This window comes from Malus domestica, chromosome 17, assembly GCF_042453785.1.
Source record: "Malus domestica chromosome 17, GDT2T_hap1".
NCBI lineage: Eukaryota > Viridiplantae > Streptophyta > Magnoliopsida > Rosales > Rosaceae > Malus > Malus domestica.
Window position 1 is genome coordinate 23,981,379 of NC_091677.1, and position 24,631 is coordinate 24,006,009.

Genomic DNA, 24,631 nt, shown 5'->3' on the forward strand with positions numbered 1-24,631 from the left:
TGTAGGTGATCACATGTTCTTCTCTCTTCTTAAAGAAGGTGTTGGCTAAGAAGAGATCATATGCCATTGCAAAATCCAAGATGGCTTCCCCATCCTCGTTTCTCTCCCCAAAACCATGGCCACCATGAAAACCTCCATAGTTGCCTGTCTCCCTGCCCACGTGTCCATTTAAATCTCCTCCTATAAATAACTTCTCCGTCTGAGCAATTCCTTGCACCAAGTCTCCAAGGTCTTCCCAAAATTTCTCCTTCGAACTCGTATCCAACCCTACTTGAGGTGCGTACGCACTAATCACATTGATAAGTTCTTGTCCTATTACAATCTTGGTTGCCATGATTCTATCTCCTACTCTCTTGACATCTACAACATCTTGTACCAAGGTCTTGTCCACGATGATGCCAACACCGTTTCTCGTTCTATTTGTGCCCGAATACCAAAGTTTAAACCCTGAGTTTTCTAGATCCTTTGCCTTACTACCAACCCACTTAGTTTCTTGTAGGCACATAATATTTATCCTTCTCCTCACCATAACTTCCACTACTTCCATAGATTTTCCCGTTAAGGTTCCTATATTCCATGTTCCTAAACGCATTTTGCTCTCTTGAACTCTACCCTTCTGTCCTAGCTTCTTCACCCTCCCCCGTCTAATAGGATCAAAGTACTTCTTTTGTGTGTCCCGGGTAAAGTTGATAGGAGCATATGCTCCCAAACAACTTTGAGTGGAGTCGTTCGAAAAGAAGTTTCTATGGCCCCCTTGCTCATTTAACACTGCATCCGGGTGCCGATGGAGATACAGCGACCCTTGCTCACTTATCACTGTGCTCGGGCCACACAGCGCGCCACTTACGGGTGACGCCCTAGCTTTAGCGCGATTTTGTTCTGGATTCATTTTCATAAGGATTCGACGTGATCATGGAGTGCCGGCTGTCGACTACCTGACGCCCTCCCCCTCCTCCTTTATCCGGGCTTGGGACCGGCCATGTAAGACATAGGCGGAGTTTTGTAGTAATATTCATTTCAAAAAAAAAAGGATGTCTTTTTGTTGCATTTGAAAGTACTAGAACAGTTTACATGTTCGTTTATATCAGAGCATAGGATTGAAACAGACTTGCAATCCTATTAGCAGCAACAGAATATAAAATCAACTGGCAACACATAGTACACACCCTTGTAGGATACGAGGCAAAACCCACCACTGTGAAAATCTTCCAGCACTTTGCTAGGCAGAAAACAATCCACTATAAGTCAAACAAATACAAAATGGACATGACATAAACTAGATCTTACTAGACACGTACTAGAAGGCAGTTTCATCCTCCGCAGCCTTGCTACTTGAGTACAAAACTTGCTTTCCGCGTATGAAAGTCGCACGATAGTGGTCACACTTGTTGATCACTCCAACACAAACTTTGCACAATACTTCTCCAACGCATGAGAGATCCGCGATCACGCAACATGAATGATATAAATGATTTAACCCAATAAATCAATTACGAGAATCACTAGAAGCATTCTCATATTGATATTAAAATTAAAGCACAACGTAGACCATGAATGATTTCTCAATTTTTCTCTAAAAAAACCTCTTTGCAATGTTATGCTCTCAGTCTCCACGCAAATTTGCGGCGGCCTTAATGCGCGCGCGAACACTCGTATATTTATGTTGCCTCTTATTTTAACCTAGCATGCGGCTACAATACCAATGGGTTGAACTAACCTAATCAATAAAGCTTTATCAAATAAACACATTACAATTCACCAATTTAAAAGCTACAGCCCATTGTATTTAGCAACATTAGTTAATCAACATTTAACCTTCAACTAATAATCGACCTAGTCTATATGCATGCACATGACAAACTTACCTGAAGCAATGTCTCTGGTTTTGCTTGACGCTTTTGAGATCAAAATCCGGAGATATTTAGACTCAACAATTACATATAAAAATCAATACTAGTCTAAGAAAAATACAAACACGTGCATTTTGTTAAAAATTACCAATTTTTCACACTAGCTAACATTGTAATCATGAAATTATATTCCTCGTGAATGATGTTCTTCGTTTTATTTGATTAATGAAATATTATTGCCTTAAAAAAAAAGTTTACAAGTTTACTATCGTCTATCCAGGATCATTAATATAAGGGCTATAAATTCCCTTCACATGGCTATGTATTTGTGGCCTAAACGCCGTAGTGCGACAAACTCGTTTCGATAAAGTCCTCAGATTACACAATGTGTGTCTCCACATCTTTGTGTGTCTGTATAAATATTAGATAATCTGCTTTATGTGTAGTGTTCATCTCAGTAGGTAACACGTAATGTTTGTCTCTACATCGTTCACCTCATTGATTGCATGGTCCATTCATCATGATCCATATAGTATATATTAGTATCCAAGTATTAACTGATTAATAATTAAGTTAATATTACACTAGCTATCGGTTTGGACTTAATTCATAATTTTATGTTTTATATTTTCATCCAAATAAAATCCTTACTAGCTCACCCAAACTGAAATTGTTTAGTCATTTAATATGATGGCCATCAACATGTCCTTGTTTATGGACAACGTTGTATTTGTCCATTTGTTTGGTTACAGGCTGATTATTTGACGGGAATTTTTATAAGATTAATATTTTAATGATGACCTAAAATGTCATTGATTTAGATCATTAAATATTGTGAAATCGGCCAGTTTAATGTCGTATTAACTTATTAACTTATTAGCGCCATATTACCTTATTATTTGATCAGCAATGAGCACTACAACAATTCATGTGCCACTTAGTACTACAGTCTAATGGTATTCTTTGCATTTGTAAATGAGAAGTCTTAGGTTCGATTCTCATCAAAGGTTAATTCGAACTACATTATTGCTAGCCCATTATAAGGCTTAGTCTACACCCCCACCTACACTCAAATTTAATTCACTTAGTTGTCTAATGGTTACCTCTCACGATTCAATCATGCATGTTGGTTTTACGATCACATCAAACAATTGAAGGCTTGATGCCGACAATTACATATATTTATACAATATGTTAATCACTGATGCAATTTCAACACTATATTTCGAACAATAATTACATAACGACAACAAAATCAATAGCAAGAGTTCATTAGTTTTGATTGATCCACCAAATTATACAAGTAATATTGGCATGGAGAAATTAAACTGGACTGGCACTTGAGATGAATACTGTCTAGACATTTTGTCAATAGTGATAATACACAAAGTAATCTTCCATAAACATGTACTTATTAGGAGAAAAAAAATATATGGAATTAGGATCACACAAAAAATGGATGAGTACGTTTGTGAGACCATTATAATCTCTCCGGACTTATGTATTCACACTATTTAGTTGTTAATTTATGTTGTTTAACTAAACTTTTAGCGTGAATAATTGTTAATTGTTAATTAATTGTTGTATTTTTTGTGCGGATTGACAAATATTTAAAGTGTATATGAGAGGAGAGGAGATCAATTTCATGTCCAGGTTTAACTGTCCCTTGTTTATTAACTTTTGGTGGGCAAAGCTGCTGCAATTCAAAGAACACATTGTTTTTACTCAATATAATAATAACAATTTTTTTTTTTGAAATAAGTACGATATTCATTGCAAATCAAATTGAACACGTACAAACTGAGGATAGTGTGCATAATGGGTCTCAATAAAAACTTTGTCGGGGCTTTCAACCTGGTCTAAGGAAAAGAGTGTCCAACATTACAGAAGAAACCTATCCTCATAAGACAATGCATTAAATCATAAACTTTCTTCAAACAAAATATCCCTAATCAAATCAGGAGGTTCCTCAAACCATAAGAAAGATTGGCTATTACCCACCCCCATACGAGCAAGGTGGTGTGCAGCAAAATTGCCCTCCCTCGGCACATGGGTGACCATTCACTAAGGAAACAACTGAAGAAGAAATCAAAGTTCATTTATTAAAGGTCCCATCAGCGAGCAATCATCATCATGGCAGCCAGAGCCAAACTAGAATCACCCTCGAAAATGATATTGGACCCACTTGGACAACACTCTTGGACCAACAGCACCGCTTGACGAGCAACAAACAGCTCAGCCTCGAACGCAGAATTTATTCGCCCACTAAATCCGGCTGCAACTGTTGTGAGACCTCCCTCATGATCTCGCAGAACAACCCCAAAGCCACCTTGCATTTCGTTTTGAGCCCAAGCGCCGTCAAAATTGCATTTGACCCAGCCAACACCGAGGCTTACTCCACTGTATAACAAGGCAAGTGGATTTCTTCGAAACCAGCTTGTGCCATTTTTGAAACTCCTACAACCAACATTCTGACCAAACTACCACTACCTGCGGCAACAACCCAGTTCTGATCCACACCACATCATTCCTGTTTTTCCACAGCATCCAAATGATCATTAAACATAGCTCGAAGACTGAGGAGGAAGAACGGCTAACAGTGGTCAACAACCACTACAGAAACTCTTGCCTCTCTCCATTGACAGCTCACAACCCCAGACCACCAAACGACGTAGCCTTTGCCAAGCTACAATCCCTCAACACGTGTTCTGTCGACTCATCAGATGATCCACAAAACACACAGTGATTCTCCACATTCACTTTTCTTTTAACAAATTGGACTTTGTAGGGAGAGCATCTAAGCATGCCCTCCGGGCACAAATTTTAACTTTCCCTGGTACACAAGCATTCCATATCTTCCTCCATAGCCTATCACGTTTGTCATCCGGTGAAAAGGCAGAAGCACTCACACCATCCCCGCCCGCAAAGACAATTTCCCTAACAACAAGATAAGCACTCCGCACCGAGAACTTTCCATGACGCTCATAGTGCCAAACTCGTCGATCTTCAACTGTCCGGAAGCTTAACGGAATATTTAAAATTCGGTTCACCTCCTCCTGAGAGAATAACTGTTGTAGCAACTCAACATCCCAAACCCATGACTGTGACACTATAAGCTTGTCCACCGTAGCCTCTGTATCCCAATTCACCAGCGGAGGACTTAATACTTTAAAATAAGACTCTCTCGGCAACCAGTTGTTATGCCAAATCTTGATATTCACCCCATCCCCCACTTGCCAACGATGCCCATTGAGTATCACCTGCCTTGCAGCCACAATACTTCTCCATACATATGACCCATTGACATTAATCGGAGTAGTAAGAAACTCAGAAGTAAGGAAATATCGTGCCTTAAACACATGGTATGCGAGGGACTCAGGCTTATGAGTAAATCTCCAAGCTTGTTTTTCCAACAATGCTTGGTTGAATGCATAAAAATCCCTAAATGCCAACCCCCCCTTCGAACTTAGGCTTACACAAGTGCCTCCAATTGAGCCAGTGGATTTTCCTCTTTCTTGGATCACCACTCCACCAAAACCGTGCAATCATAACATTCAATTCTTCACATAACGATTTGGGAAGGAGAAAACATTGCATGGAATACATAAGGAGCGCCTGGGCCACTATCTTTACAAGCATCTCCCTACCCGCACAACTCAACAGGCCCCCCATGCCAACTTTGAAGTTTCTTCCAAAGCCTATCCTTGACATAGGCAAAAGTTTCCTTCTTCGACTTTCGAACAATTATAATAATGATGATGACATTAATTATAATAATAATAAATATACCAACGGTATGTCTAGACTCACATAATAAAATAAATATATGGCTTTTTAGCTAAAATAGTTCTTGAGATTGGCATAACTCATCACTTTGGTTCCGAAGCTTTTCCTTTTTTTTTCAGGAAACGATAGCGTAGTATTTCATTAATCAACACAAACCATTCCAAGGGTGTCATTGGGTACATAACTCCAGTGACCAATAAGTAGATCTGGAGTGATTTAAGCAAATAGACAAATAAGAATAAACCCCAAGTAGACAACCACAAGAGCAAACATACAATCACCAAGAGCACAAATGCTACCAGTACAGATATGTCACAATAAACAATAGCCACAACAGAAAAATACAAACAGCCACAATGGACAATGTTGACATACAAGGCCACACAAAAGTCTACGCGGAAGAGTGAGACCACGTTAAGTCATCGTTGGCAGGCGAGACTCACAAAACACATCACACAATAACGAAGACCAATTTAACCAAAACAAACAGCGCCACCATGGTGCACAAAGGATAGTGAGCAACAAGACCATCCTGGAAAAGGGTTTGTTGTTCAAACTCATTACTAAACAAACTACTCTGAGAAAGAAGCCACAAGGAAGCACTTTCCGATGAAGGTATGAGCCAATCCTAATAGGGTCACTGCACAAAATTGGATAGACCCATCAATAGGTAGCCGAGCTGCAGTGCAATTCCGGGGATAGCACAACTCAGCAAACGACCCACCAAACGAAGTGGAAGTGGCAACGACGCACCAAACTACTCCAAAGATCCGAAATTGACCCAAATCAAGATAAATCCTTGAGAAGGGCATCACCCGGATCTAGGAGGGAGAATCGAAATCACGGGACAGCCGTGCACAAAAAGGTGGGGGAGAAAAAAAATGGGATGGAGGAAGCTAATAGCGGCTGGGGGGTTGGCATAGGGAAGGGGGAGGTGAAGCGGAAAGAAAACCCTCATGTAGACTTCTTCTTTTCATTCTCCACGGTTTTTAACATCTAACTGGGGCAGCACGGAGAGGGGGGAAGGAGTGAAAACACGAGGGGAAGGGGGCGATATAGGGAAGGGCAGCGTGAGGTGGTGGGAAGGGATATTGAGGCACAGGATCGAAATGGCAAGGGGTGGAGGATGGCTGGGATGGGGAAAAGGGGGAAGGGAAAAGGAGGAAGAGCTAGGAAAAGGAAAAAAAAGGCTGCCACCGGCCCCCAGCCATAGCCAGAGGCCGGCAGCGATGGGGGTACACGGCTAGGGTTTGGCTGAAGGAGAGAGAGAGAGCTAGAGATGGCTAGGGTTTCAAAAGGTCTTAAAAAGCCATTAGTTCCTAAGCTTTAAAAAACGATAAAAGTGGTCATTGAGTTTATGGTCAATCATTTTGGTTATTTCGTGAAAATATCTCTATTAAATTTAGAGTATTTTGTGAAATTAACCCATGCACTTGTTTTTCGTCATTTTTTTATTTTATTTCTTTTAGAGTGATGATTTACTTGAATTTGGTGCCAAATTGTTTTAATGGCTGAAGATTTGATTCTAGCACCAAAATCAACAGCATAGCAGTTTTTGTTGGAGGGAAATGAGAGAGAAGGGTGAAAAAGTAAGTTGTGGGGTTAATTTGACAAAAATACATTCAATTTAACATAAATTTTTCACGGAATGATAAAAATAATTGACATTGAACAAACTCAATGATCACTTCTATTAATTTTAAATCTCAGAAATCAAAATAAAGAATTATAACATAATCACAAAACATTTTGACTAAAAAGCCCAAAAAATAGCAAAGTTTTCCAGATTGTGTGAATCTGCTACATAAGATTGGTTTTTGTGTAAGCAAGACAAGTCACCTCTTATTTATATCTTATTTTAGCAATTCAAGACCCCAAATTTAATTTCAAATGTCAAAGGAGATAAGATCATTTGGTCAAAATGCACGAGGGAAGGCCTTTTTTTTTTCTTTTTCTTTTTATATTTTTGATCAAAGGTGGGGGAGGAATTTCAACTGATTAGGACCTCTTCATAATACAAGCGATGTTATGCTTCAAATAAATTCAAAATACAAAAAAGGTGATACGAACTAAGATAAACTAGGGAATAAATCTGCTCCAAACAATGTTGCTGCATCCACATCTTCAAATTTTACTCAACTTTGAGATGAAAAATTGATAAGAATTACAGCCACTTCAAACATGTATGTAAGTTTGCCCTTCAATCAAAAGAACAAATATTAGTTCATAGAACATATCAATAAGAGCATCTTTATTGGAGATATACAAATTTGATATGTAAAAACCATATTTATATTTCGTTTTACATTTTCGAGAGACGAAATGTGAATTCTACTACAATAGAGATAATATAGATTTGCGATCATATTTACTTAACCTTGAAATTTGTCAATTAATGAACTTTCCGTCCAATAAAAAGTATAAAATGTGTATTTCAAAACAAGGTAATGCTAGGGAGATCAGATTTTGTAAATTAAATTTGCAAACCAAATGATGTGATTGTAAATGATTTGATTATTAATTAAATGTCAGTAATCTGCTTGTTTCTTATTGGTGATAGAACATTTGGTTTGCCATCTAGTTAAAAATTTAATCTCCCTAACATTACCCTTCAAAACATATTACTAATGTCAACAACAGTAATCGCTTGTTGGAGTTTGATTAATATAATATGAAGAGTGGCGTAAGCACATATAGCTAATGCAGCATTAAACCCCAACAGAGAAAAGTTGCAAAAAGCTGACTTTTGACTTCTGAAATGGAAGCTTAATCTTCCAATATGACCTTTTGTTTCCGAAATTGAGAGCTCTAGAGCCAAATTCAACCCCAACAAAGCGGAAAACTGACTCTTGACTTCTGAAATGGAAGCTTGATCTTCCATATGACATTCTTTTTCCGGAATTCAGACCTTTCTAGAACAAAATTCGCAACATTAGAACAAATTTAGGTAAATAGTTCTTCTAGAGAACCGTATTTTTGGGCCTTTAGATGAACAATACAAAATGTCTTCGAGTTAGAATGGCTAAAAGTGCTATTACATCACAAAAACGCATTTGGTAGTGCTTGATAGAAGTAGTTAAAAGCGTTTTTTAAAATTTATGGATTGAGCTACAATACTTACAAGTACTTAGTATTAGAGGTTTTTATTTAAACTCTATAGCCTCTTTCTACACCAACCTTAAATTTTAAATATAAATTATCTTTTTTACCCTCATTGCAATGATTACCATCAAATACAAGATGAAATTAATAATAAAACTAAAATTTATCAATAAACCCACACCCAATAATTAAACCATAATATCATGCAGTATTTAATTTTATCCTGCTTCATTTCGGCTAAAACTCTAATAGCTCTCATAGAGAAAACAAACTTTTCTTTTTACCGATAGATGGTGATTTAGAAGTTTTGAATCCTCCAATGAAGGTATCAATTGATTTATGCAAAAATAAAAAATAAAAAAATTCAGTTGATTTCAATTTTTTTAGAGTTGAAAAGATGAATTTTTGGGTTTCGTAGTGTATATGGTGGCAAAGCCTCCCCTCCCAAACATTATGAAGGAAATCTTATTATTTCTTCTTCCTATTTTTTTTTTTTTAATTAGATGTGGAGAAGTATACAGAGGAGTAGCAATGGCATTGAGTAAATGAGGATGGAGCTGGAGAATTTTCCCTTTTCAACCTAATATTCTTTTATTTCCAACCAAAAAAAAACCCTAATATTTTTTCTGGATATATTTTTAATTGATTTGAAGTTTGTTTTAACCTTTTTGCCATTACTACACATCTAGTCTTCTCAACAATAGAAGTGTTCGTCAAGTTCAAGCTATAAAATCCGAAGGGGGAAACCAAAAAGAAAAACTATTATTAGTATATGGAAGATTCATAAATAAGTAGAAATTTCACCAAATTATTCAACTTGTCCACAGAACTCGAACTCCATAAAGCTTTCATTCCCATAAACAAGCAGAAACTTCACCAAATTATTCAATTTGGGTTTTTATTTTCTAAATGGGTGTAAAGATAAATTTACATTTTGAATTGGCTTTGTGAGTGTAATTTAAATAAAAAAATTGGGTTGAAAGAGATTAATTCTTGAATTAAAAATAATATGGGTGTAGAGAGTAAATTGGATATACAAAAAGGTTATATAAATTCAAATAAAATTTGTCTTAATATTATCATCATTTGACAGTCATAGAGGCATCTAATGACATATTTAATTGTCAAATGGTACTAAGTGCTAGGTAGTCATTCTACTAATTTAGAGTGTTTTGTAGGAAGTACTTATGATTTAGTAACGGTATATTTTAGAAAATCATATTGTACTTATAAATAGTCATTATCCTATTTTAGAGTGCTTTTAGGAACTACTTATGATTTAGCAATGTTATTACTTCCTATAAAAGCACTCTAACATAGGAGAATGACTGCACGGCCGGGACTTAGTGATTCTAGTGATTGAACTCAACTATACAACTCATATAATTTAGCAAGTGCGTGAAGATAATAGTGATTCTAGTGAATGATTTTTCCTTTTGATGGGGATTAAATCGGAGTAGGCATAAAAGAAACTTATCCCGTCCAGTCATACGATTTTGTGATGAAAAAATATTTTTCCATCTTGATAGTGTATAAATTCTCTTTATTTACTCTTTTAGCGTCTCCTAAATATGACAAGTTATCCAATTTAAGACCAAACGAGACTTCTTTTTTGTGACGCCATTAAAATTAAGCATTGGAACCACAGTCCACAGACTGAATGTCCAATGTTCATTAAACATGCATTAAGCTCTACAAGTTAGATCACCTTTCCTTACTTTCCTAAACTGCGTGGTTGATCATATCATGTCCCATCACAAAATATCAAAACCTTTGCTGCCATTTTTGTTAGCAGCTCCAAGTTAGAGGGGCAAGACGAAATGTAAACAACTTCGTGGGCACCGACAAAATTACCAAATTACCCTTCCATACGCGTTACGAAAACCCCATAAAAGTATGAAACAAATGGCATTTGAAGATAAAAAGGGTAACGAGTATGACTCTTCATATGTTGATCGTCATGGAGTAAGGTTGTACCAAAAGGCAGCCATGGTTACTCCTACAATAATAATCTTTCCAGTTTACTCATAAGACAGGGCATCCGCTTCGACAAATACTTCTTTAAACGAAAAAAAGTTTGCAGGGATGGAGCGAACAAGAATCGCCATTACATATCTCAAATCTTGTATTCTTAAGTGATCGGCCATGTCAATGCAAAGCTGCCAGCTCAACAAGCTCTTTGTATTCGTCAGAGACGAATGACTTCACCTTCAGAGGACCTCTTCCATTATCCTTTTCTGGAGAGGCGTACTTAATCCCAATTACTGTAACCAAACCTGCAACATCCAGTATGAGTATGATTAACTTGTTTTGCTCGTGGATTTCTTATGTGTAATAGAAAGTGAAACGGCAATCAGATACACGTGAGAGGGCTAGTAATTATAAAAATGAAAGCAAAGAGCATTTTGACTGTCAAAACAAAATACTCACTGTCGTGTATACGTCCATATAACAGCCGCTCCCCTTTCCAATACTCCAAGGGTCTAGTCTTGATCCTCGTGCTTCGCCTTACACCAGATTGCCACGTTGTACCAGCCCCTAAGAAGTTGATATTCAAACGGAAAATGAATATTAACAATAGCAGTAAAGAAGCAGCAGCAGAAGTGGATATTTGTATGTTGGCACATATGCACGAGTACACACCTGCTAGACTTTTCCTTCTAGAAACTTCTCTGCTCTTCCATTTTATCCGTGGGCGTGAGTTTTCTTTGATCTGTATATTTTCATTCAGAGCGCTGCTTGTATTCTCCAAAGTTGAGTCTGCCACGTTAAGTTCAGGCTCCTCACTAGCCACTGCTTCCTCATGTTTGTCTTCCACCTGGGTCTTGTCATAATACATCGGAAAATCAGCAAATGTTTACAACTCCAAAAATAAATATAAACAAGCCAAAAGGGCAAACAGACCTCGTCCCCATCATTAGCCACATTGTCCCTATTATCAGTATCAGCATCAGGGTGCATATTGTCATTCAGAGTGTTGCCTGCCTTTCCTAAAGTTGAATCTGCCACATTCAGTACAGGCTCCGCACTAGCCACTGCTTCCTCATGTTCATTTTCGACCTGTATCTTGTCACAAAACATCACAAAATCAGAAAAAATGTACAATTCCATAAACAAAAAATGTAAAAAAAAAAGAAGCCAAAAGGTAAACAGACCTCATCCCCGTCATTGTCTCCCTTGTCCCCATTGTCCCAAGCATCCGTATTGGCACCAGGGCTATGTGATGTATCATTTATAACCCTTTTATGCATGTTACTCCCTCCAATGTTATCCTCAAGCCCAACATGAGATCCACTTGAGCCAAAATCAATTCTCGCATCATGTTTACTTGAATCTTCACTCACAGATCTTTTCGATGCATAACTGAATTCTTTAATATCCACATCAGATGAACCACCTATCACTGCAACTTCAATACTGTCTGGTTCAATGAAAGGGGACTTCAACGCATTAGAAACGGTAATCTGCTCTCTCATGTCAACCAGCTCAGATTGTTTGTTTCGGTTCTCAACTGATGAAGGATTTGGCACTGGCAACTGATCGATACCATGAGCTGAAAATGGATCGCTTGATGGACTTGAATGTAAAATTCTCTTATGCAAATCCAGAATTGAAGTAAAAGGGCTTTTTGGTGGTTTTGGAGATGCAAAATGAATAGACCCTTCTGCCCGCTTTCTATGCTTCACACCTGTTGAACTGATTAACCCTTTTAACAAATTATCTATGTCTGTCAAACAGTCACCCTTAGGGATACCTTGCAATTCTGGGACGTCAGATTTCTCTGGTTCAATTGGTTTCATCCTCAAACACTTCTGTACATGAGTGACCGCCCCATCACCTTCTAGACATTCAGTACTTAGAGACAGCAGTTCATCAAAATCTCCAACATTCACTTCCTCAGCTAATGAACCTGTAACGGTCACAGTTATCATGCCCCTAGGAATGAATAATAAGGGGATGGGAAGTGAAAAATGTATGTATATGCATACTACGCAAAGATCTGTCTTGATCTACGGTAGATACTAAAAGACCTGTTTAACAGGATTTTCTTACCGGCTAAATCCATCTCCTCCCATGCAACATTTTCGTTAGGTTTTATTCGTGTGCTATGATTCAGTGGACTACCATTCTCACCACTTTCAAAATCCATCAGCGGATAGGAATGCTTGTGCTTAGCCCGCTTTCTGCATCATAAAAAACAATGCTATCTTAATCCCAAAACAAAAAAAGAAAAAAGCATGCTATATACTAATGCAGGCATAATGAACAAATAGATGAAAAAATTTACCTTATGGCCATTAAATAAAATTTATTATTACCTCAGAATCGATGGCCGACGGGTCCGTTTAATTGGGGATGGATTGTGCTTGTATGCATCCAATATAGCACCACCCTTCAATTTCTCTAATTCTTTTTTAGCATCTGTGTAAGAATCAGAAAGCAATAAATTTTACAGTTCGACTAGGATTTGCAAAGATTACGAAATACAACCGGGGTGCAACTTACTCTCATATTTTTCAAGTTCCTTGAACAATTCTTCTGGGTCTGTATATTTTTGGGCATCAAAAGGTGGTAGCAAGCTCGTTTCATGTTGACTGCACGTAACAAACATCAACCTCTATCCGTAAAAGAGGTAAAAGTACTTCTTAATAAAATGAAGCATCAACCATATGCTTTACCTGGAATCAGGCATCATAGAAAACCGAGCACGTTTAAGACCCAAGGCTGGTCTTCTCTGTCGGGGACTTTCCGCAGCCTTTCCGGGAACAACTTTATTTTTCTGTTTCAATGCCTGTCGATTACCAGGCTCCAGAATTTCTGAAGTACCACTTACAATGTTTTCCACTTGATCTTTAGGTTTACTTGGACTATGTTGTGAGGCCTGAAAAAAGCACCGTAAGAATTAACTTTTATTGCTTCTGTGATTGAAATGCAGTGTACAAGTGATTGCATTACATGTATAACAGCAATTACATATAAATAGGTTTTATTGAAGACAAAAATTAACCCTATAATGAGAACATGCTTATAGAGTCTGTTCCCCACTGTATGCGAGATGTTAAGGTATAAATTCACCTTTTTAAATTTAGCAAACCTAATCATAAATAAAAAGAATAATAAAAAAAAATAGTATGCTGTGGGCTTTCCCAAGATTAAAATTGCCAAAGCTATGAAACAATTTTCAGACTACCCAATTACAAGGTTCAAACAAATTGTCAAAAAACCCACATTAATATGCTTTTATCTACTTGTCATTCGTTTTCCCAGTTATAAATTTAAGGAATAAATATACTGGAAAAGGTAGCATGTTAAGAAGAACAATATTAACCTAAGATAAACTGAGGCTAAGCAGAAATAAAAGTAAACCAAAAATTTTTATTTGATATAGTAGAATAAGTAAGTGGGTCAAAAATGAGAAGGAGATTGTGTGAGTAAGTACCATCGGCTTGAGTCGGATATGGATAGCTTGCTGATCTGCAACCAATGCAGCATCACCCCTGAAATTCTCTTTTCCATTTCTAGCATCTGTGCACCAATCAGAAAGCATTAAAATTTACAGTTGCACAAGGGTTTGTATTAAAAATTCAGGAACACAGAGGGAGTGCAACTTACACTCAAGCCCATTGATGTCAAAAGGCAGTAGCAAACTCATATTAGGTTGACTGCAAAATGAATATAATAAAATATCAACCTATATCTGTAAAAAGTACTTAAGGAAATGAAAGCACCAGCCATACACTTTACCTAGCCTTTTCAGGAACACCTTCACTTTTCTGTTTTGTTGCTTGTGGATTACCAGACTTCAGAGTTTTTGAAGTATCACTTAAAATGTTTTTTACCTGATCTACAAGTTTAACTTGTGAGGCCTGAAAAAGCACCAGAAAGAATTAACTATGAATGCTTTCCACCCACTGATAGAATTCCATTGTGCAAGAGATCAGATACAGAAAGACTTCATTTGAGACGAAACTTGAACCCAAAAAATTACATTGAGAACATACTTATAGAACCAGTTTTGCATTATACAAAGCTATAAGTTCAGTAATAAAAAATTAATTGGTTCTCAGTATGCTTCTTGAATTTTAACAAAACAACAACAACAACAACAACAACAAAGCCTTTTCCCACTAAGTGGGGTCGGCTATATGAATCCTAGAACGCCATTACGCTCGGTTTTGTGTCATGTCCTCCGTTAGATCCAAGTACTCTAAGTCTTTTCTTAGAGTCTCTTCCAAAGTTTTCCTAGGTCTTCCTCTACCCCTTCGGCCCTGAACCTCTGTCCCGTAGTCACATCTTCGAACCGGAGCGTCATTCGGCCTTCTTTGCACATGTCCAAATCACCGGAGCCGATTTTCTCTCATCTTTCCTACAATTTCGGCTACTCCTACTTTACCTCGGATATCCTCATTCCCAATCTTATCCTTTCTCGTGTGCCCACACATCCCACGAAGCATCCTCATCTCCGCTACACCCATTTTGTGTACGTGTTGATGCTTCACCGCCCAACATTCTCTGCCATACAACATCGCTGGCCTTATTGCCGTCCTATAAAATTTTCCCTTGAGCTTCAGTGGCCTACGACGGTCACACAACATGCCGAATGCATTCTTACACTTCATCCATCCAGCTCGTATTCTATGGTTGAGATCTCCATCTAATTCTCCGTTCTCTTGCAAGATAGATTCTAGGTAGCGAAAACGGTCGCTTTTTGTGATCTTCGCTAGATTGCTCCGGTCATTAATGTGGATAAGTATATAAATGGATAGAGATAGGAAAGCAAACACAAGATGTACGTGGTTCACCCATATTGGCTACGTCCACGGAATAGAAGAGTTCTCATTAATTGTGAAGGGTTTACACAAGTACATAGGTTCAAGCTCTCCTTTAGTGAGTACAAGTGAATGATTTAGTACAAATGACATTAGGAAATATTGTGGGAGAATGATCTCGTAATCACGAAACTTCTAAGTATCGGAGTGTGGAGTCGTCTTGACTTGCCTTATCTGTCTCATAGGTAGATGTGGCATCTTCTCTGGAAGTACTCTTCCTCCATCCAGGGGTGGTATCTTTAACTGGTGGAGATGCACAAGGTAATGTATCAATTTCACTTGAAGCTTACTTGTAGTTTCAGGCTTGGTCAAGCGCGATACAAACCATGTAGTAGGAGTCCCCCAAGTCGCCGAGCTAGGGGGTCTGCTGAAAAAGGTGACAGACAAGGCAAGCAATCAGAGCTCCGACTGATTGTTCACCTTCTCCCCATCTTGCAGCAGCATGAAGGATAAAGAGAAGAAAAATGAGAAGAGATGATATGAGATACTTTTGCTTTTGAAGAAGTAACTTTCCACAGGCTTATTCTTGAACTGAGCTGGAGGGTTTTCTGGTTTCCTCCAGAGTATAAGGCCGACTGAAGAATTTGAGGGTCAAAACAAGTCCATCAAATCTAGAGTACGTTCCACCCTGCTGATATGGGATACTTTTGCTTTTGACAGAGTAATGGATGTATCGGCACGTGTGCTGTTACGCTTGTCTCCACATGCTTCCTTGTATCCTTCGCACTTGCCCTATCTGTTCCTCAAGCAAATGCGGAATCTTCCCTGGAAACATAAGATGTTAAAGATGAGTACTCGAGAGCAATGCCAGGTAAGTAATCAGGTAAGGGGTTCCAGGCAGTCAGTTCCTGGCTGGAAGCTTGATTCCAAGTGCTGACTGATTGCTCTCTTTCTCCTTGTCTTGCAGGTAAAAACAAGGCCAAAGGAAAAGACAGGGAAAAAGCATGATATGGGATACTCTTGCTTTTAACCCTGATGATATGAGATATTCTTGCTCTAGTATAGCTTGTTTGCAGAGGTATTATCGGGGGGAAAGAAAGCTGAATATTTCGAAAGGCTTCGTTGGGAGTGCCCTCTCAGATATGATGAAGGGTTGAGCATTTTTGCAGGTCTGCCTGTCCGTTGGGGATGGAGGTCGACAGATATAGGAGTCTCCCTAACAAGTAGTAATGTTATTCCTTTACCCTGCTTGGCCATAGCACGGTAGTGGGAGCTGCCAGTTTCACATGTTTTAACTCTGTCAGAGCACTTTGAAAAAGTGGTATGTGGTATCTGGCTCTCGAGATTCGGAGAACGATGCCTCTTCGATTTTTGAGAAAGCAATCATGCTGGGGGTCTGGCTCTCGAGATTCGGAGAGCAGTGTCTCTTCGATTTTGAGGAAGTAATCATGTTGGGAGTCTGGCTCTCGAGATTCGGAGGGCGGTGCCTCTTCGATTTTGGAGCAAGCAATCTTGTTGGGAGTGTTGTCTCGAATGTGAGTAAAGGTTGGGCATGTTTGCTAGTCTACCTTGCCACGAAGCACAAAGGTTGACACACAGGGACTTTCCAATTATCCAGCAATGGTACTGTTCCTTTACCCTCTCTTCGATTTTGAGAAAGTAATCATGTTGGGAGTCTGGCTCTCGAGATTCGGAGGACGGTGCCTCTTCGATTTTGGAGCAAGCAATCTTGTTGGGAGTGTTTTCTCGAATGTGAGTAAAGGTTGGGCATGTTTGCTAGTCTACCTTGCCACGAAGCACAGAGGTTTTCACACAGGGACTTTTCAATTATCCAGCAGTGGTACTGTTCCTTTACCCTTGTGGGTAATAATATGGTAGCAATACCTTCAAAATTTATGTGTCTAAACTTTGTTAGTGCTGTTTGTTTGCTATTCTTTTACCTTTCTTGGTCAGAGCGATGTAGTGGGAGCTGCAAGCTTCACGTGCTCAACTTTGGCAGAGAACTTTGGCAAAGTTATCTGTGGTACCCATGAGCTATTGTTGCGTGTGGGAAGTGGGTGATTGAACAGTAAGATTCATGTGCTTTCTACTTCACCAGAAGTCTTCGACAGAATGTCCATAATTTCTGCAAAGCTGAGTGTGCGTGTGACAGGTGCTGACAAGGCTAGAAAAGTAGGTGCCTCTTCGATATCTGAGATCGGCCCTCGTGGTCTCTGAGCAGCCCAGCTTTTGAGAAAGCGAGCGCCTCTTCGATTGATTCGGAGAACGATGCCTCATCGATTTTTGAGAAAGCAATCATGCTGGGGGTCTGGCTCTCGAAGATTCGGGGAGCAGTGTCTCTTCGATTTTTGAGAAAGTAATCATATTGGGAGTTTGGCTCTCGAGATTCGGAGGGCGGTGCCTCTTCGATTTTGGAGCAAGCAATCTTGTTGGGAGTGTTTTCTCGAGTGTGAGTAAAGGTTGGGCATGTTTGCTAGTCTACCTTGCCACGAAGCACAGAGGTTGACACACAGGGACTTTCCAATTATCCAGCAATGGTACTGTTCCTTTACCCTCTCTTCGATTTTTAAGAAAGTAGTCATGTTGGGAGTCTGGCTCTCGAGATTCGAAGGACGGTGCCTCTTCGATTTTGGAGCAAGCAATCTTATTGGGAGTGTTTTCTCGAATGTGAGTAAAGGTTGGGCATGTTTGCTAGTCTACCTTGCCACGAAGCACAGAGGTTGACACACAGGGACTTTCCAATTATCCAGCAGTGGTACTGTTCCTTTACCCTTGTGGGTAATAATATGGTAGCTAGACCTTCAAAATTTATGGGTCTAAACTTTGTTAATGCTGTTTCTTTGCTATTCTTTTACCCTTCTTGGTCAGAGCGATGTAATGGGAGCTGCAAGCTTCACGTGCTCAACTTTGGCAGAGAACTTTGGCAAAGTTTTCTGTGGTACCCATGAGCTATTGTTGCGTGTGGGAAGTGGGTGATTGAACAGTAAGATTCATGTGTTTTCTACTTCCCCAGAAGTCTTCGACAAAATGCCCATAATTTCCGCAAAGCTGAGTGTGCGTGTGACAGGTGCTGACAAGGCTGGAAAAGTAGGTGCCTCTTCGATTTCTGAGATCGGCCCTCGTGGTCTCTGGGGAGCCCAGCTTTTGAGAAAGCGAGCGCCTCTTCGATTTCTGAGATCAGCCTTCGTGGTCTTTGAGCAGCCCAACTTTTGAGAAAGCAAACGCCTCTTCGATTTCTGAGATCAACCCTCGTGATCTCTAAGCAGCCCAACTTTTGAGAAAGCAAACGCCTCTTCGATTTCTGAGCAGGCGCCTCTTCGATTTCTGAGGCTCCGTCGAGTGCAGATTTTTATAAGGGCTGGCATTAAGTTCCAAAGCACACTTGAATCTCCACCAGTAGAAGCTTCATTCTTGCACTTCTAAGATCTTGATTTGTCCGACCTCTTCTCTCTTCAACACCTTTGAAAATGTCTGGCCCCTCCGACCGTCGTTTTGACTTGAACCTTGTTGAAGAGGCAGCCCCGCCTTATCCAGACAACATATGGCGCCCATCCTTCGTCTCCCCTATTGGTCCTCTTACCGTTGGGGATTCCGTGATGAAGAATGATATGACCGCTGCGGTGGTGGCCAGGAACCTTCTCACTCCCAAAGATAACAGACTACTTTCCAAACGGTCTGATGAGTTAGCTGTTAAGGATTCGCTGGCTCTCAGTGTTCAGTGTGCAGGTTCTGTGTCTAATATGGCCCAACGCCTATTTGCTCGAACCCGCCAAGTTGAATCATTGGCGGCTGAAGTGATGAGTCTCAAACAGGAGATTAGAGGGCTCAAGCATGAGAATAAACAGTTGCACCGGCTCGCACATGACTATGCTACAAACATGAAGAGGAAGCTTGACCAGATGAAGGAAACTGATGGTCAAGTTTTACTTGATCATCAGAGATTTGTGGGTTTGTTCCAAAGGCATTTATTGCCTTCGTCTTCTGGGGCTGTACCGCGTAATGAAGCTCCAAATGATCAACCTCTGATGCCTCCTCCTTCTAGGGTTCTGTCCAGTACTGAGGCTCCAAATGATCCCCCTCCGGTGCCTTCTCTTTCTGGGGCTCTACCGACTGCTGAGACTTCTCCTAAGCAACCTTTGTGAAGGCTCCCTCTTGTGTGTTTATTTTGACTCATGTATATGTACATATTTGTAGCTTATCGGGGATATCAATAAATAAGCTTTCCTTCATTTCAACGTATTGTGTTAAATACACCAAAGCCTTCTTCGCTAAGTTCTTTGAATTTTCTTTTGTTGAAGCTTGTATGTTGAAGCTTTCTGAGTGGAGCATGTAGGTTGGGGTAGTATTCCCTTAATTTTCCGAGTGAGGAAAACTTCTCGGTTGGAGACTTGGAAAATCCAAGTCACTGAGTGGGATCGGCTATATGGATCTTAGAACGCCATTGTGCTCGATCCTGTGTCATGTCCTTCGTTAGATCCAAGTACTCTAAGTCTTTTCTTAGAGTCTCTTCCAAAGTTTTCCTAAGTCTTCCTCTACCCCTTCGGCCCTGAACCTCTGTCCCATAGTCGCATCTTCTAATCGGAGCGTCAGTAGGCCTTCTTTGCACATGTCCAAACCACCGTAACCGATTTTCTCTCATCTTTCCTTCAATTTCGGCTACTCCTACTTTACCCCGGATATCCTCATTCCTAATCTTATCCTTTCTCGTGTGCCCACACATCCAACGAAGCATCCTCATCTCCGCTACACCCATTTTGTGTACGTGCTGATGTTTCACCCCCCAACATTCTGTGCCATACAGCATCGCCGGCCTTATTGCCGTCCTATAAAATTTTCCCTTGAGCTTCAGTGGCATACGGCGGTCACATAACACGCCGGATGCACTCTTCCACTTCATCCATCCAGCTTGTATTCTATGGTTGAGATCTCCATCTAATTCTCCGTTCTTTTGCAAGATAGATCCTAGGTAACGAAAATGGTCGCTCTTTGGTATTTCTTGATCTCCAATCCTCACCCCTAACTCGTTTTGGCCTCCATTTGCACTGAACTTGCACTCCATATATTCTGTCTTTGATCGGCTTAGGCGAAGACCTTTAGATTCCAACACTTCTCTCCAAAGGTTAAGCTTTGCATTTACCCCTTCCTGAGTTTCATCTATCAACACTATATCGTCTGCTAAAATCATACAACAAGGAATATCATCTTGAATATGTCCTGTTAACTCATCCATTACCAACGCAAAAAGGTAAGGACTTAAGGATGAGCCTTGATGTAATCCTACAGTTATGGGAAAGCTTTCGGTTTGTCCTTCATGAGTTCTTACGGCAGTCTTTGCTCCTTCATACATATCCTTTATAGCTTGGATATATGCTACTCGTACTCCTTTCTTCTCTAAAATCCTCCAAAGAATGTCTCTTGGGACCCTATCATACGCTTTTTCCAAATCTATAAAGACCATGTGTAAATCCTTTTTCCCATCTCTATATCTTTCCATCAATCTTCGTAAGAGATAGATTGCCTCCATGGTTGAGCGCCCTGGCATGAACCCGAATTGGTTGTCCGAAACCCGTGTCTCTTGCCTCAATCTATGCTCAATGACTCTCTCCCAGAGCTTCATTGTATGACTCATTAGCTTAATACCCCTATAGTTCATGCAATTTTGTACGTCGCCCTTATTCTTGTAGATAGGCACCAAAGTGCTCGTTCGCCACTCATTTGGCATCTTCTTCGTTTTCAAAATCCTATTGAAAAGGTCAGTGAGCCATGTTATACCTGTCTCTCCCAAAAGTTTCCACACTTCGATTGGTATATCGTCTGGGCCTATTGCTTTTTTATGCTTCATCTTCTTCAAAGCTACAACCACTTCTTCCTTCCGGATTCGACGATAAAAAGAGTAGTTTCTACACTCTTCTGAGTTACTCAACTCCCCTAAAGAAGCACTCATTTCATGTCCTTCATTGAAAAGATTATGAAAATAACCTCTCCATCTGTCTTTAACCGCGTTCTCTGTAGCAAGAACCTTTCCATCCTCATCCTTGATGCACCTCACTTGGTTTAGGTCCCTTGTCTTCTTTTCCCTTGCTCTAGATAGTTTATAGATATCCAACTATCCTTCTTTGGTATCTAGTCGTTTATACATATCGTCGTAAGCCGCTAACTTAGCTTCTCTGACAGCTTTCTTCGCCTCTTGCTTCGCTTTTCTATACCTTTCACCATTTTCATCGGTCCTCTCCTTGTATAAGGCTTTACAACATTCCTTCTTAGTCTTCACCTTTGTTTGTACCTCCTCATTCCACCACCAAGATTCCTTTTGGTGTGGGGCAAAGCCCTTGGACTCTCCTAATACCTCTTTTGCTACTTTTCGGATACAACTAGCCATGGAATCCCACATTTGGCTAGCATCCCCCTCTCTATCCCACACACATTGGGTGATTACCTTCTCTTTGAAAATGGCTTGTTTTTCTTCTTTTAGATTCCACCATCTAGTCCTTGGGCACTTCCAAGTCTTGTTCTTTTGTCTTACTCTTTTGATATGTACATCCATCACCAACAAGCGATGTTGATTAGCCACGCTCTCTCCTGGTATAACTTTGCAATCCTTACAAGTTATACGATCCCCTTTCCTCATTAGAAGAAAATCTATTTGTGTTTTTGACGACCCACTCTTGTAGGTGATCACATGTTCTTCTCTCTTCTTAAAGAAGGTGTTGGCTAAGAAAAGATCATATGCCATTGCAAAATCCAAGATAGCTTCCCCATCCTCGTTTCTCTCCCCAAAACCATGGCCACCATGAAAACCTCCATAGTTGCCTGTCTCCCTGCCCACGTGTCCATTTAAATCTCCTCCTATAAATAACTTCTCCATCTGAGCAATTCCTTGCACCAAGTCTCCAAGATCTTCCCAAAATTTCTCCTTCGAACTCGTATCCAACCCTACTTGAGGTGCGTACGCACTAATCACATTGATAAGTTCTTGTCCTATTACAATCTTGATTGCCATGATTCTATCTCCTACCCTCTTGACATCTACAACATCTTGTACCAAGGTCTTGTCCACGATGATGCCAACACCGTTTCTCGTTCTATTTGTGCCCGAATACCAAAGTTTAAACCCTGAGTTTTCTAGATCCTTTGCCTTACTACCAACCCACTTAGTTTCTTGTAGGCACATAATATTTATCCTTCTCCTCACCATAACTTCCACTACTTCCATAGATTTTCCCGTTAAAGTTCCTATATTCCACGTTCCTAAACGCATTTTGCTCTCTTGAACTCTACCATTCTGTCCTAGCTTCTTCATCCTCCCCCGTCTAATAGGATCAAAGTACTTCTTTTGTGTGTCCCGGGTAAAGTTGATAGGAGCATATGCTCCCAAACAACTTTGAGTGGAGTCGTTCGAAAAGAAGTTTCTATAGCCCCCTTGCTCATTTAACACTGCATCCGGGTGCCGATGGAGATACAGCGACCCTTGCTCACTTATCACTGTGCTCGGGCCACACAGCGCGCCACTTACGGGTGACGCCCTAGCTTTAGCGCGATTTTGTTCTGGATTCATTTTCATAAGGATTCGACGTGATCATGGAGTGCCGGCTGTCGACTACCTGACGCCCTTCCCCTCCTCCTTTATCCGGGCTTGGGACCGGCCATGTAAGACATAGGCGGAGTTTTGAATTTTAACAAAAGCAATCATAAAATAAAATAAATAATATTATGAGCTTTCCAAGGTATCCCAAAAACTGAAAAGAAAATCAAACTCGGGTAAGATTTTCAGCTTCTCAAATTCCAATTCAAAACAAAGTGCCAAAAATATATTTATACATTTTCCATTAGTTTTCTCAGCAACCAACAGAAATATAGGCTTCAATTAAGCACCCACACCAAAATAGTCAAACTGAGCTCAATCAACTAGATAATAAAAACAAAATACAAGATTCCAAACAAAAATGAAATTACTAATCCTACACTTTCTGGGTCATAAATTTAAAAAAATAAAAAAACCTTGCAACAATATTTACCCGATATAAAGTAACAAACTTACAGTAAGCAGAAATTTAATTAAACTGGAAACATTTCACCCAAAATAAAAATTGAATTAAAATTTATATTTTGGAGGGTAGAGTAGTGTTAGCAAGTACCGCGGAGTTGAACTGGGAATGGATGGCTTGGAGGTCGCGGTGGAAATCAAATGGAATGGAAGTTGAACTGTCTGGAATAGCCTTGCAGCTCTGGTGGAAGAGGGCGAGGCCTGTGAAACCCAGCAGCGGATCCACTGGATCGGAGTTCCAAGCGTCATTCATCTTTTCCCTCTCACATTTCAATTTTCCGAAAGGAGAGCCCTATGAGAAATAAAGAGACAAAATACAGGGGTTTAGGGCTTGTTTTGGGTAATTTAATTAAATGGCATTTTGCTACACCAGCAATAATCAAAGCCATAACACTCCACCACAAATTAACTTTAAACAAACTAAGCAGCTAAATGCTACAAAGTTCTTAATTAAAATTTACCAAATCCTTAAACCCGATCTCTCAGAAACCCTAAACCCTTGTAATTGTGGTCGAAATTAACAATTTATTTCGCTTCTAATACTAAGTGAACACAAATTACAGCGAATACCCAGAATAAATAGCAAGAATTGATTTCAGAAATGGGAGAAAAAAAACTTGGTAAAAAAATAGAAAACAAAAGTGCAAACAAGCTGCGTACCTAAACACCATTTCAGATCTGTTTATCCTCTTCGAAAAGATCGATCGATTCCAGAGAGAAGGAGAGAGGAGGAGGGAGACGACGGAGGCCAGAGGAGGGCGACGACGGAGGCGAGAGGAGGAAAACGACGGAGGAGATTTACCGTCTGTGTCGTTCTCGAGGGGTCTGCGAGACGGAAGAGGCGAGGAGGATTTGAGTTTTGAAATTTTGAGAGATTGACATCGTTTTGGATCTTGAGCGGGAGTTGCATCGGAGGTATGAATCTCGTGTCCCGCTTTCATCTGTCTCCTCCATATCACTTGCTTCCGTTGATGACACCTGTCCCAACGTAACAGAAACCTTTAGACTGTTGAACGTGTCACCACACGAGCATGGTACAGGGAGGGGACAGCGAAAAAGAGGACAGTGAAGTTTTAACC

At 39.9% G+C, this 24,631-nt stretch overlaps 1 protein-coding gene across 4 annotated transcripts; it reads right to left on the reverse strand.

Annotated features, from left to right (window-relative positions):
- Positions 1–10,649: 10,649 nt before the first annotated feature.
- Positions 10,650–24,542, reverse strand: LOC103405517 (centromere protein C). 4 transcript variants are annotated; one of them, XM_017324322.3, is made up of 14 exons: positions 24,213–24,542; positions 23,644–23,844; positions 14,484–14,605; positions 14,352–14,401; positions 14,179–14,264; positions 13,418–13,620; positions 13,245–13,333; positions 13,058–13,160; positions 12,792–12,922; positions 11,894–12,648; positions 11,643–11,798; positions 11,382–11,556; positions 11,169–11,276; positions 10,650–11,014 (listed from the first exon to the last, which is right to left on the reverse strand). In XM_017324322.3, the coding sequence occupies exons 2-14, from the start codon at positions 23,803–23,805 to the stop codon at positions 10,887–10,889; spliced, it is 2,268 nt and encodes a 755-aa protein (XP_017179811.2). In that variant the 5' UTR covers positions 23,806–23,844; positions 24,213–24,542; the 3' UTR covers positions 10,650–10,886. The 4 variants fall into 4 exon arrangements, with proteins under 4 accessions (XP_017179811.2, XP_017179809.2, XP_017179810.2 ...); XM_017324320.3 differs by having other exon boundaries at positions 11,382–11,562; XM_017324321.3 differs by having other exon boundaries at positions 11,643–11,804.
- Positions 24,543–24,631: the final 89 nt, after the last annotated feature.

What these genes read in the sequence shown, in the direction of transcription:
- LOC103405517 (XM_017324319.3), bottom strand. Translation starts at nt 23,805, where the DNA reads ATGAATGACGCTTGGAACTCCGATCCAGTGGATCCGCTGCTGGGTTTC. An exon ending in TCTATGATGCCTGATTCCAG is followed by an intron (nt 13,334 to 13,417) that starts GTAAAGCATATG and finishes TGTTACGTGCAG; the next exon opens with TCAACATGAAACGAGCTTGC. An exon ending in GGAGGAGATGGATTTAGCCG is followed by an intron (nt 12,649 to 12,791) that starts GTAAGAAAATCC and finishes TGACCGTTACAG; the next exon opens with GTTCATTAGCTGAGGAAGTG.